General features: G+C 50.9%; 1 protein-coding gene across 2 annotated transcripts; it reads right to left on the minus strand.

The window, feature by feature from the left end:
• Positions 1–2,256: 2,256 nt before the first annotated feature.
• On the minus strand, positions 2,257–11,696 carry TFAP2C (transcription factor AP-2 gamma). Of its 2 annotated transcripts, none has more exons than XM_070419720.1 (7): positions 11,470–11,696; positions 9,416–9,898; positions 9,262–9,313; positions 7,936–8,152; positions 7,273–7,391; positions 4,703–4,847; positions 2,257–3,790 (listed from the first exon to the last, which is right to left on the minus strand). In XM_070419720.1, exons 1-7 carry the CDS (start codon positions 11,515–11,517, stop codon positions 3,505–3,507), a joined length of 1,350 nt encoding a protein of 449 aa, XP_070275821.1. In that variant the 5' UTR covers positions 11,518–11,696; the 3' UTR covers positions 2,257–3,504. The 2 variants fall into 2 exon arrangements, with proteins under 2 accessions (XP_070275821.1, XP_070275822.1); XM_070419721.1 differs by lacking the exon at positions 11,470–11,696 and adding an exon at positions 10,113–10,288.
• Positions 11,697–12,134: the final 438 nt, after the last annotated feature.

Genomic DNA, 12,134 nt, shown 5'->3' on the forward strand with positions numbered 1-12,134 from the left:
ACTTATAGAGACAAATTAAACGGCCACCTTATGACACCACTCTACCCAGCACAAGGGAAAAGCTGGAGAAATGCTCAGAAGTCATCAGAAATGACAGCAACCTCTTGGGGAATTGCCAACACCTGGTATCCAATGTTTCCCCCCAGGAAACTAGGCAACGGGTCCCAGAAGCCCCCAACCACCAAACCTTGAGCGTGAGTAGTTTCTGTCTTTCACCCACCCATGACCCTATCCTGTTCTGTTTTGTAACATTGAAACACAGGAACTTCAGGTCTCAGGGCTTACCCTGACACCAGACCCCCCAAAAGAAAGAATGATGGCCATTGTTATGGAATCGTTGAAAATGAGAAACAGACTCATCACCCCTTTCCTAACCCTCATCGTAAACTGTGCGCACATGGAAGATAAAACCACCGTGAAGTGCTATTGCAAACACCCTCTGACCTCCCAGAGAACCTGAACGCGGCTGTCTGCGGGGCAGGGGCATCTTGGAGGTGCCAGGTGCCTGGATGGGCAAGTCTCCAGTCAACAGATGCAGTCCTGCTCAGACATCTCTGTCATTAGTGGAATTCTAGAAGCGTGCCTTCAGACAATGATGGGTTTCCCTTCAGTGCAACCAGGGCAGAAAAGGGAGAATCGTCAGGCCTTCTCCCAAAGGGCAGCCTTCAGCGGTGCAGGTGCCTTAATACAAAGCCCAATTTGTCAAACAGCCAGAGTTGAACAACAGCAAGAAGTGCCATCTCACTAACACAGGGCTTGAAACAAAAATCACCCAGGCCAATGGGAAGCAACGGCCCACCAATCCCGTCACGTGTCGACCACAGGAGCTGGAAGTGCTCCAAGGGCCAGGAGCCCTCAATCAGCAAGAGGCTGTCGGCGGTTTAGGAGGGACCTTTTGAGGGGACTTGGTTGTTGGGCATGGTATCAGCTCAGGTGTTGGGAAGAAAAACCTGTAGTTATTGTGCACAGGGCCCAGAGGAGTCAGTAGCTGTCTGTGGAATTGCAGAGGGAAGGAGGAGAAAGGAGAACTGAGCACGGAGCCAGGAAAAGCCCTGCTTATGACTCACTTCAGTGCTTGGTGGACTTTGGGGCGTTTCCAGAACATTGTCTGCATTGCAATTCGGCACAGCTCCTAAAAGCCAGAAGCAGGTTAAGATGCTGATAACAAAATAGTCCTCTTACCTTCGGCCCTTTGCCCCCATAACTTCCTTTTAACACCTAATATCTCACGCCTTGATTGAGAAATAACTGCCAACAGAAGACCTTTTAGCTGCTCTGAAGCAAAGCAATTGTGATTTTTGACATGTCAACCAGATAAATCGAACTAAATGAGAACGTTCAGGGCCAAGTACAGGCTGCCAAGAGCAAAGTATTAGGTTGGCAGAGTTTAAGTTACTTAACATCCAATGCCAACATTAAGTCAGGAATTGCTGGGCATTTGGTAGTTATGCATTAAGGATTATGAGATTGGAGTTGAAGCAAAGGCCTTATCCACTGTGGAAACCCTCTGCTCCCACTTCCCTTTGAAGCCCAGCCACTCGTGCCAAACTATAAACACATCACTTCCTGGAGGACATGCCAGGCCACTTCAACTTGAAACCAAGTCCCGATGGTGCGCATCCAAGATCCTCAAGACATCCAGCAAGTTCGCAGGCCCTGCCAGAGTCCTCTGCTCTGGGAGCGGAGGGCAAGAGAACCGACCTCTGATTTTCCCGGCAGACTAAATGGTCAGCATGCCATGGAGAGATTCGCATTATTGCGTCCCCAAACGTGAACTTCGGTTGATTGAAAACAATGAGCCTATACCCCCATGGCTTGCATTTGATTGAACGCCAAGTCCTCCTAAGGAATGTCTGCCCGAGGAGCGCCTACAATCGTTTCCATTCTCAGTATATTTTGAGGTGGCAACTTGGCCGGTAGACTAGTGTTTCTCAACAGGGCAGCCTTACACAAGAGACGCTATTCCCAAACTGTTGGCACCTCTCACTATTGTCAATAAACTGTCCCTCACACACTTCCCAACACCCCTTGCGGTGAGATGGCACTATACGCAGCTGAGGGCCGCTGGTGAGCACAGAACCTGGGGCAGCTGAGCAGTCTTGCAGGACAGAGAAAAATGAAAATTTCCATTTCCTTGGCTTGCAATCTTCCTACTCAGTCCTCTGAACTAAGCCAGTCAAACCATAAATAGCTCGGCCACTATTCCACTCATCTTAGAGACTTTAAACAATCAAGTCATCACCAGACTGTCACAGCTTCTATAGAGAATACTTTTTATTGTACAGGTATCATATACACAATTTAATGTGTGAACATTTACAGGCATGGAGTTCAATTCCAAATCTCCATGGCACCCCATACACTGCACCGCGCACTCCTGTTTGGGATTAGCCCAACAGGAATGAGACACAAAGTTATCGCTTTGTGAACAGAGAGCTTCAATTAAATAGAACAGAGCCCAGGATCCTAATTCGTAACACCCTGTGTACATATGCATAAAACCTAAAGATGTGTTTTAGATGACCCCATCACCTTTAAAAGTTATTAAAATGGAACCCCATTTCTCAAAAAGTCACTAAGAAGTGCACCCGTATTTACAGACCCGATTAAATTATGCATAAATAAAATCTGTACATGAGACACATTGTTTCTCAAAATAACAGCGCCTCCTCTGGGACCTGGGGGTGACAGGCAGCAAAGAAACGCTTCATGCCTGCCCTTTTCAAGTTTACTCGAATCACCAAGATGTGAAATAAATATGCAAATAAAGCTTCAGTACCTTAAAGAAACATGTCATTTCAAAGAATCTCCCATTTGAAGAGTTCATTTTCAGTTAAAAAAAAAAACGAACAACATAAAATCAGCAGGCTTTGTTTCTACGTGTTTTGTAAAACCCAAAAGCCCCTTTTGAACAAGGGGATTTTTAAGTGTGTTCTATACCACCTATTAATTAGTTGCTAAGTGGAGAGTCTGCCTCCTACTGAACCCTGCAGGATTTGATATCTGAAGATGCTAGATAAACACTTTTTTCTAAGGATAAATATTTAGTGGGCAGGAAGCCAGCAATGACTTTAACACTGAAAGTTATTATTGATTTGAATCACTTAGATTTGACATTTCAACAGCTAAGCATGTGTGTGTGTGTGGGGGGGGGGGGGGTTGTTAGCCCAGGGGATGGATTTTAAAGGTTTGAAAACTTGTAGCACCACTTTCAGAAACAGGAAGAATGGGGTTCAAAATAAAACATAAGCTTAATAGAGAACCAGTACTTGTCGCCTTCTGATCACTTGTCCAGAGTTAAGGAGACGCTTCAGCGCCAGAGAAATACTAAGGACTCTCAGAGGGCAGGTCCAACTCCGGAGGCCAACAGGCCTTTCAATGGGAAGGCAAGTAAAAGCTCAGCTTGTCCCCCCAGGCCGAGGAGTTCCCCCATCTGTGCCGGTGAGAGTGGTTTTGGAGATTTGTTCCGCTTGCAGACTCTTCTTCCCTTTGTTTCCACCCGTTTCATTTCCGATGCTTCTCCATCTTCTCCAAGGTCTTGCTGGAATCGGCTGGACTCTGGTCCCCAGGATTCATGTAGGATTTCTCTATGATGACCAAAGCCTCTTTTATGTAGTTCTGCATAGCAGACACGGCGGCACAGATGGCCTGGCTGCCAAACCCGTGGGTAATCAGGCTGAAGTGAGACAGGCAGTTCTGAATGTTCGCCTCTAAGACCGGGGCCGGCCGGTTGTTCCCGTTGGGTGTTCGGTCTTGGTTGAGAAGGTCCGTGAATTCTTTACACACTTGCCTGTGAACATAACACACACCTATGAGCTCAATCTAGCTCTTGACAGGTAGTTGAGGATGACACCTGGGAGGCAATCAGAGATGTCTGGCCTGAGCCAAGACAGGAGGCTTTAAACTAATACTAATATAATAGCCAATTGCCTCACTTAGTACCTATTATGTGCTAGTTTACTCTTTTAAGCACTATCTTTTTAATCCTCACTGATTAGAAGATAACAGGATTAACCCCAGTTAAGCCAGTCAGCAGCCAAGGGCATCAGGTGGGATCAGGATTCCACCACCAGAAGGTTAAGGGACATTTGGTGCTGGGCCAGTTCAATAAGCCAATTCACCAATTCGGAGAATCGCACATCTCCCCGAAATTCACTTTTTATCCAGGCTGGTTCACTGTGCTCCCTCCCTTTTGCCCCATTTGCAACTGGACTCGTTCTGCTTCATTTCCCATGATTTTTAAACCAATTCACTGCTGGTTTCCATGAGAAATCCTGCAGCTGCAGAAAGTCGGTTTTGAGACATTTAGATTGCCCACTTGTCTCCTGCAAATCCAGTCCTCACTACATCTAAGAAACAAAAGTCGTTACCAGGAGGCAGAAGGGACACAATCTTTACTGGATGTGACAAAACAAATAATCTTTTCAACACATTTTTTAAGATATGCAAATGTGATCAGGAAAGGGTAAGTTTAACTATTTTGAGCTCAACAGCTAAGCAGCTGAAAAGACATTCACTACTGGAGCAATGCATTTGTTCATTTTACTTACTCTTCCCAGGTATTTGACTTTGTAAAAGAAGCTCCTTGTCATTTCCGTTTGCTCTCTACCCTAACTTATTTAACCAGCATTTCTTGAGCACCAGGGGCTGGGGCTGGCCCCTCAACTTCAAGGTCACAGCAGTAAGGCATCTGTGTACTTACTGTGCGGCCAGCAGCATGTTCTTCCTCGTTGCCATCTCATTCCGTCCTCCGAGATGAGGTCTAGTTAAGTACTCGGCCACCGGCTTACTAGGAAACTCAGCTTCACAGACATACGCGAAGTCCCGAGCCAAATGAACGGCCTCCCCTAGAATCATGAAAGAAAGACGTGGGGTGTACGGACGCTGTCCTGTCCCCCTTTTTAGCACTGTCATTCAGTCACTGCAACCTCACTGAAATCACAGACAGGGCCCTGGCGAGGTGGCTCAGTAGGTTGGGGCATCATCCAGTACCCTGGAAAGGTTGAGGGCTCGATTCCTGGCCAGGAAGTATGTGGGAGGCAACCCATCAAATTTTTCTTTCTCCTTTCCCCTCTCTCTAAAAATCAGAGAAATCGTAGTAAACAGGGTCAGCGCTCCAGCTGGTGAGGCCCTCTCCCCTACGGGCAGAGGGTGAATCCTAAAATGTGAGGAAAACAGTCCCCAAAACTTTTAACCACACCCGAGCAATGCGCACTGGGGTCCCCTGTCCACCTTGAAGAGATCGACCTTGAGACACACCCATGCTTGATAGCAGAAAGCAGTTATCTTTGTGGAGAAGTAGGAAAATGTAAAGGAGATGAGGATGTCTGACAACAGCAAACTGATCGCTTCTCTTTAGGAAACTGTTACAAAGTCTTTGACCCGGAACTTTCTTTTCAAACTAGGGCGCCCCATTACCGAAGGAGCCAAGTCTCTAGAATGTTTCTTTAAGAAAGGGAGGCAGGCGTGTTTTTCCTGTTGGAAATGCTAAGGTCCCCAACCACCGGCTTTTTCCAAGATATTGGGGAGCAGAGGGAGAGAGAGCCAACAGTACCTGCCCCCCAGGCAAGCCCAGTGCGACTGTGACTGCACACTGCCGAGGTGGGTGGAGCTTTCAGAAGCCCAAACAGTGCCCCCGTGCCCCGGTGCCCCCTTCATCCACTTGCCTCTGAGGACTTTCCTAAATCAGGCAGGATCTGAGAACCATTGTTCTGGCACTTTCTTATTCATACCCCGACACTAGGCTAAGAAACCTGAGCGAGGACGCATTAATGCACCACACAGAATCCACCACCATTCGCCATGCAGCCAGCTTGGTCCCCAACAGGCAGTTAACAGGCAGCTCCTTTCTCCTTACCCTGACCTCAAAGACACTCACAGAAAGATGGAGTAGGGCCCCCCAAATCTCTTTAGCATTGGGGTAGCACCCATTAGACCAGAGAAAGCAAGTGTTCAAAAGATTGCCTGGCTACTAGTCCTAGCCAGTTGCTCAGTGGTTAGAGCGTCGGCCCGTGGACTGAAGGGTCTCAGGTTCAATTCTAGTAAAGGACACATACCTCGGTTGCAGGCTCCATCCCCCATCCCTGGCCCCAGGAGCCTGCAAGAGGCAACCAAAGGGTGTGTCTCTCTCACATGATGTACTTCTCCCCCCTCCCTTCCACTCTCTCTAAAAAAATCAATGGAAAATATCCTTGGATGAGGATTAACAACAAAAAAAGATTGCCTGGCTACCAGGACACCACCCCTCATTGGCTCCCCCAGCCAGAGCCCAGTGCCCTGCGGACTGGGTGAGGGCTCGGGTGGCTGGAGGCTGCAGGATAAGCCCGTCAGTGTCCCAGGCCACTTTCCCCTGCCCGTTACAAGTGTGTGTGTTTTGTTTTAATTATTTCACCTTTTCTCATCCCCCCCTTTAAAGCCTATATGGCATCCTTGCTACTTTCCAGGTTGGGCAGTGCCACCTCCTAGGATTAGGGAGCGGGAATCACCTGTGGGCCCCAACACTTTTAAACAAGCACAGGAATTATGAGTTGATCCAATCTCCTTGACAAGGGCTTCTCTTTGCTGATCACAATCCCAATATCCCACAACTACAATAACCAGAAACCATACTTCTGTGTCCACCAATAAGCAGCAAAGCTCTTTTTATTGATTGTAAATAAAATCAGAGACGAAGGGAGAAATAGAAACATCACTGATGAAAATCATTGATTGGCTGCTGCCTGCATACCTCCCACTGGGGATTGAGCCCACAACCTAGGCATGTGCCCTGACTGGGAATCGAACCGGGACCTCCTGGTTCATAGGTCCACTCTCAACCACTTAAACACCAGCCGGGCACAGGTGCTAGAGGCCCGATGCACGGGGCTTGGTCCTCCCAGCCACAGCGGCTGCCTCAGCCCTCACAGCCCCGGCTTCATTCATCCAGAAGGCCGTCCGGCTGTCCGGTAGAATTAGCATATTACACTTTTATTATTATAGATAGCAACTGATCCACTGCATCTTCAAAAACTGGGTCATTTAACAGCCAATGTCTCAACATCCTAGTTTGATTTCTTAGGTTAGGAAAACTCATTTCTTTTTTGAACCCAGAGCACTTAGCAGGCAGATATTTGACAAAAAGCACTGGCATACATTGTGATGAACTCATGACAATTCCAATCACCTTCATTTCGCTCTACTCATGGCCAAACTAAGAGCTGTTTTTAAACTTTTCTGAGAGAAATAGTAAAGGCACAACACAGCAAAGGAAAAGCACCAGAAAACGCCACTGACCTTCTACTAAGGACGTCAGGAGGGTGACGTGTGCAGCCTTCCGTCTGCCGGCTGGAAGGTTCAGCCCAATCTTGTCCAGCTTCTCCCGCAAGGACCGGCCTCCATTTTTAGACTTGGCTCTGCGTACAGGAGAGTCCACCTTGACTACTCTCAAGAAACCACTTTAAAACTCCAAATTCCTAGGCTGCCATCAAAACTAAAAATGTTCAAAAAGAGACTGTCTACTTAGACTCTACTACATTATGTGGATCATAATCAAATGCCACAGGGTGTCCTCATTAATTAATCCCTGTAAAATGCAAAATTTGTTCTTAGCATAGCCAGCATTTTCTTTTTTTAATCACAGAGTATTACAAGCTGTACTGGAGCTGATAGATTTTCACTCGTAAAAACTGCAGCAGCTCCAAAAAACAACTCCCTGGGGGGACAAAACCCCTGAAGCTTCTCTTAATTTGGAGGCCACCACTTCACTCATGGAATAAATTCTAACCAAATGATAATCTGTTAGCGCTGTTTTAGCACCTCCTCCTACATTTGGCACTTTCTAAAAGCAAAAGGTACTAAAACTCTCTGAGCTGATTGGAATTCAGTGTTAGGTCTCAAAGTTACATAAATGTTAAAAATACCTCCCCAGCCACCATGCCCACAATGTGCCCCATATACCTTCTGAGAACACCCCCCAGTAATGAGGCATTTAAGCACTCAGGCGGGGACAATCGCCTCTGGACTTCGGCAACTGTCACTTTGTATTTCGAGGTGGAGCTCAGGAGGGACAATCTTCCGGGGACGGAGCAGAAGACCTCACTGGGGTTCATCACAGCCCCCACCAGCTCCTTCTGACAGGGGAGACTCAAGGGGTTCTTGGTCATTGAAATGGGACCTGTGAATGAGGATCAGAAGGGCAGTCTTCAGAGCTGCATCGAAGCAAAAGAGACCTTTTTTGAACCACTGCCGAGAGAGCTCTTTAAACAAATAACATCGCCTGCGAGGCTATAAATTACAGGTTTTTCTTAAAGTCTTGATCTTCAAAAATAATCAAATCTGAAATTCACCAGTTAACACCATGGGAAGTTAGTCAAAATCCCAAGCATGGAAGGATTTTTATTCGATTCCACTGTTAAAAATCTAGTTTAATTAGAACATTTGTTTTCAAAAGACTGCTTCGATACTAAATAAGTGGTATTATTTTCTTCCCCCTCAAGGAATAACCAAAATCACAGGACAAACTCAGATCCTTTGCCAAAACCTTTAGTGTAACAGCAAGTTTTTAAATACAAACAAACCTGTTCTGTTACAAATTTACTGGGAAATTCAGTGTATCTTCTGAGTGTTAAAAAAAAAAAAAAAACACACAAAAAAACATAAAACATTTCCCCCAAGCTGATTTCAAGCAGTTTAACTTCAAGTAACAGACCGTAACTACCTTTAATTCAGGCCCCTTCCATTTCCTAAAACAGCCAGACTGGTAATCCCATCAAGCACATTACTTAATTCTGAGAGCCACTCACTTACCAAATACAATAATCCAATTTTCCAAATCCCACCCCCCTTATCCTGCATAAACTCTTTAACATCAGCCCCCGACAGAACCGGGCCTGGTGCTTTTAGGGCTATTTGGAAGGCCAGACTGTTTCAAAATGCTTTCTTGCAGGTTAGAATGAAGGATCCTTGCCACATGCATATTTGCAATCGACAATAAAAATCACATCAACTCATTTGACAATTAACATTGTCACAAACCACACAACTAAAGCCCTGGTGTTTTTCAAACATGGTAAAAAACCCTGAAATTAAAGGAGTAACCTATCTGGGATTTCATTTAGGTGGGAAAGAAATGCCCTTTCTTCTCACTCCCAAAACCTGCCTTCCCAGAGTTCTGGTCCCTTCCAGCACAAATGTCCCAAGTAAGCCACCAAATGCCCCCACCTTGCCATTAAGTTGATCACAACACTGGTAAGAGTCAGTACACAAGGCCCTGTGTGGCCCTACCTTTTCGAATCACAGTCTGATCATGCAGAAGCAGGTGCTGCTCATCCACGATCTGGGGGAGAAATGACAAAGTTTCCTTTAAGTTCCGGGGTGCCTGGGCTGGGGGCTGGGATAGAGTCCGGGCAGGAGGGGGCAAGACCCTAAACGCGCTCACCTGCACCTCGTCCATCTGTTGCCCCATGTCATGAAGGCCCAGGTTCTCTGCCAGCCCCACGGCTTCCAGGGCGTGCGCGTGGGGCAGCAGCAGGTCCGAGCGGCGGAAGCCATCCCTGCGGGCGCTCATAGCGCCACCGTCCAGCCCGGAAAGATGGGGTAGCAGGCCGGCCGGGCGCCCGTGGTGCGAGGGCAAGCCAGCAGCCTCCTGGCTCTGGCGGCCGGGCCAGGCCTGCGGCTGACTGCCGGCGGGCGCCGGCTGGTGCAGGGGGTTGATGGCAGCGTACGCTTCTCCCAGATGCGAGTAGGGGTCTGTCGACTGGGAATAAGTCAGCGGCTGGTAGGGAGGTGGAAAGTAGGGTGGTGGCTGGTATTCGGCGACTCCGGTATGGGAGAGGGGCGGCGCGGGGCTGTAGAGATGTTGCCCGGCCGAGGAGAGGTGGGGAAGGCGCGGGTTCCCATTGCTGCTCCCGTCCTGGCGATCCTGGAAGAAAGAAACCGACACCCGGTTAGTGCGAAACCCCGCTACCGCGAACCGCCACAACCGCTGCGCTGAGCCGGGCGCTCCCGGCGCCCCACGCCCCAGCCTGGATCCAGCCCGCGGGTCTGCCCTCCGGACAGAGGGCTCCCAGCAGCCACGTGCCCCAGGGATTTCGTCGTGAACCGCGAGTCTGCGTGGGAAAGGGAGACTAAAAGACCTGGGGAGGCGCGCCCTCGAAGCCCGGCGGCGAACCCCCGGGCGCTCCGCCGCCCAAGGCTCTCCAAAGCGCCAAGTCCGAGTTCCAGGCCCGGGAGGAAGGCACTCGGTGCAGGGCGCTCTCGCTCACCAGCCCGCACATGTTCCCGTCGCCGAGCAAAAGAAGGCGGGGAGGCGGCGGGCGCGGATAAAGCGCGCAGCGCGGGAAGTGCGCATCTCCCCGCCCCAGGGAATAATCTTTTCCACGCCCTCAGGACAAAGCCCTCCGGGGAATGACACTCCCTAGCAGGGCTGCCACCCAGCGCCGCGGAATAACTCCAGGAAGAACGCGAGGAGGAAAGCGCCGCAGCCGGAGCAGCCCTCCCTGCTAGCGTGTCCCGACCAAGTGCGGAGAGGGAGTGAGGCGCCAAACCTGCCCGGCCACGGTCCGTGTCCCCACAAACCAAGGCACAGAGCGAAAATCAAGAACCCCGAAATTGGGCAACTTTGCGTGCTCACGTCCCCTTGCCCCACGGCTGTCCGACTTAATTCCTAAAGGATGTGTCTCCTACTGCTACGGGGGTCACGGGGTAGTGGGGGACCAGGAGGAACATGGCACTGTCGCCCCCTAGTGGCAGAGTCCGGGGGTGCTGGACAGGGGCAGCCCCTCCAGGTGCGGAGGCCGCAAGTGGGCTCCCGCGGGCCCCCAGCGCCGCTCCGCTCTTCCAGAGCCCGGGCTCAGGCCTCCCGCCACCTGCGTCGTCTTCCTCTTCCCGCTCGCCACCTCCCTCCCTCCCACTCTCCGAAACTCTAGCTCAACCTGTCCGACAGGCTGGAGCACTCCGAGCGCTTACGGCCCCATCTGGCCTCGGCACCACCCCCCTCACCACTCCCCAGCCCCCACTTCTCTTGAACACCAAACTTATGTTTTCTTCTTTCCCCGGGAAGGTAGCGGGGAAGCTGAAAGCCAGCCTTGGAGGAGACTCCGCAAAGGGTAGGTCAGACACCCCTTTGGACGGAGATTTCGTGCGTAAAAGCCGCGTCTGAGGCAGGGCTGCGGACCAGCGCTCTTCCGAGAAAACGGGAAGAAGGCTGTTTTGCTTCGCTTGAAACCGACCGGTAAGCTTTGTGGGTGGGATTTGCCATTCTCTCTCCAGGCCCCGCTCCGGAGGCTATATCTTTAGGAAAAGGCCCGATTCAGGAGGGGGTCCCCGGAGAAACCGACTAGGGGGTATCCGGAAAAGTGGACCCCGTCCATCGCGGGGCAGCGGCGGGTGCCTGCTTGCTGCTTCTGCACCCTTGCCCCCAACCTCGGTCCAGCGGCCCCCGCCTCCCAGACTGTCCTGGGGCGGGGCCGGGCTGCACCGTGCCCAGCTCACCTCGCAGTCCTCTTCATACTTGACATTATCGGTTATTTTCCACAACATGGCGTCTTGCGTCCCCCAAAACAGTCGCCAGTTAAATCCAGGTTCCCCCCACCCCCCCAGCGGTAAATCCAAAATTGGGGTCACGGTGGCCAAGCGTCTGCCGCCGCCCCCGCCGCGCGCGGGCCTCGCAGAACGGGTCACTGGAAGCGCATCGGCGGCTCTGCGAGCGTAGACGTTGCCGCCGCCGGCGAACAGGCCTGCCAGGGACCCGGGAAGCCGCGCCCGCACTGTGTCCCGGCTATAGCCGGGGGACCCGAGCGCCTTAATGAGAAGGAAATTATCATAACTCCTCCCCGGGGGCCGGCGCCACGGCCCGGGCTGCGGGCGGGGCGGCCCCCAGCCAGTCCCAGCCTAGCTCCGCCCCGAACCCCAGCCCAGAGCAGGAGAAGACCCAGGTGCGGGAACTGGAAGAGGAGCGCGGGCGCTTCTCGGGATGTCTCTGACCTGCGGAGCCTGGGTCCCCCGTCGCGCCTTCCATCCCACCGTGCACACGCCTGAGATTGGCGGCGCTGGGGACCCGAACCCGAACACCCCCTCTTTCGCCCTAGAGCACCTTCCCCCAACGTCCAAAAGATGTCACGCTGGGTTAAAGACCCCACGACCGGGGCGTCTCAACA

The sequence above is a fragment of the Myotis yumanensis genome, unplaced genomic scaffold, assembly GCF_028538775.1.
Source record: "Myotis yumanensis isolate MYYU_CA2020_CCGP unplaced genomic scaffold, mMyoYum1.0.hap1 SCAF_7, whole genome shotgun sequence".
Lineage (NCBI taxonomy): Eukaryota > Metazoa > Chordata > Mammalia > Chiroptera > Vespertilionidae > Myotis > Myotis yumanensis.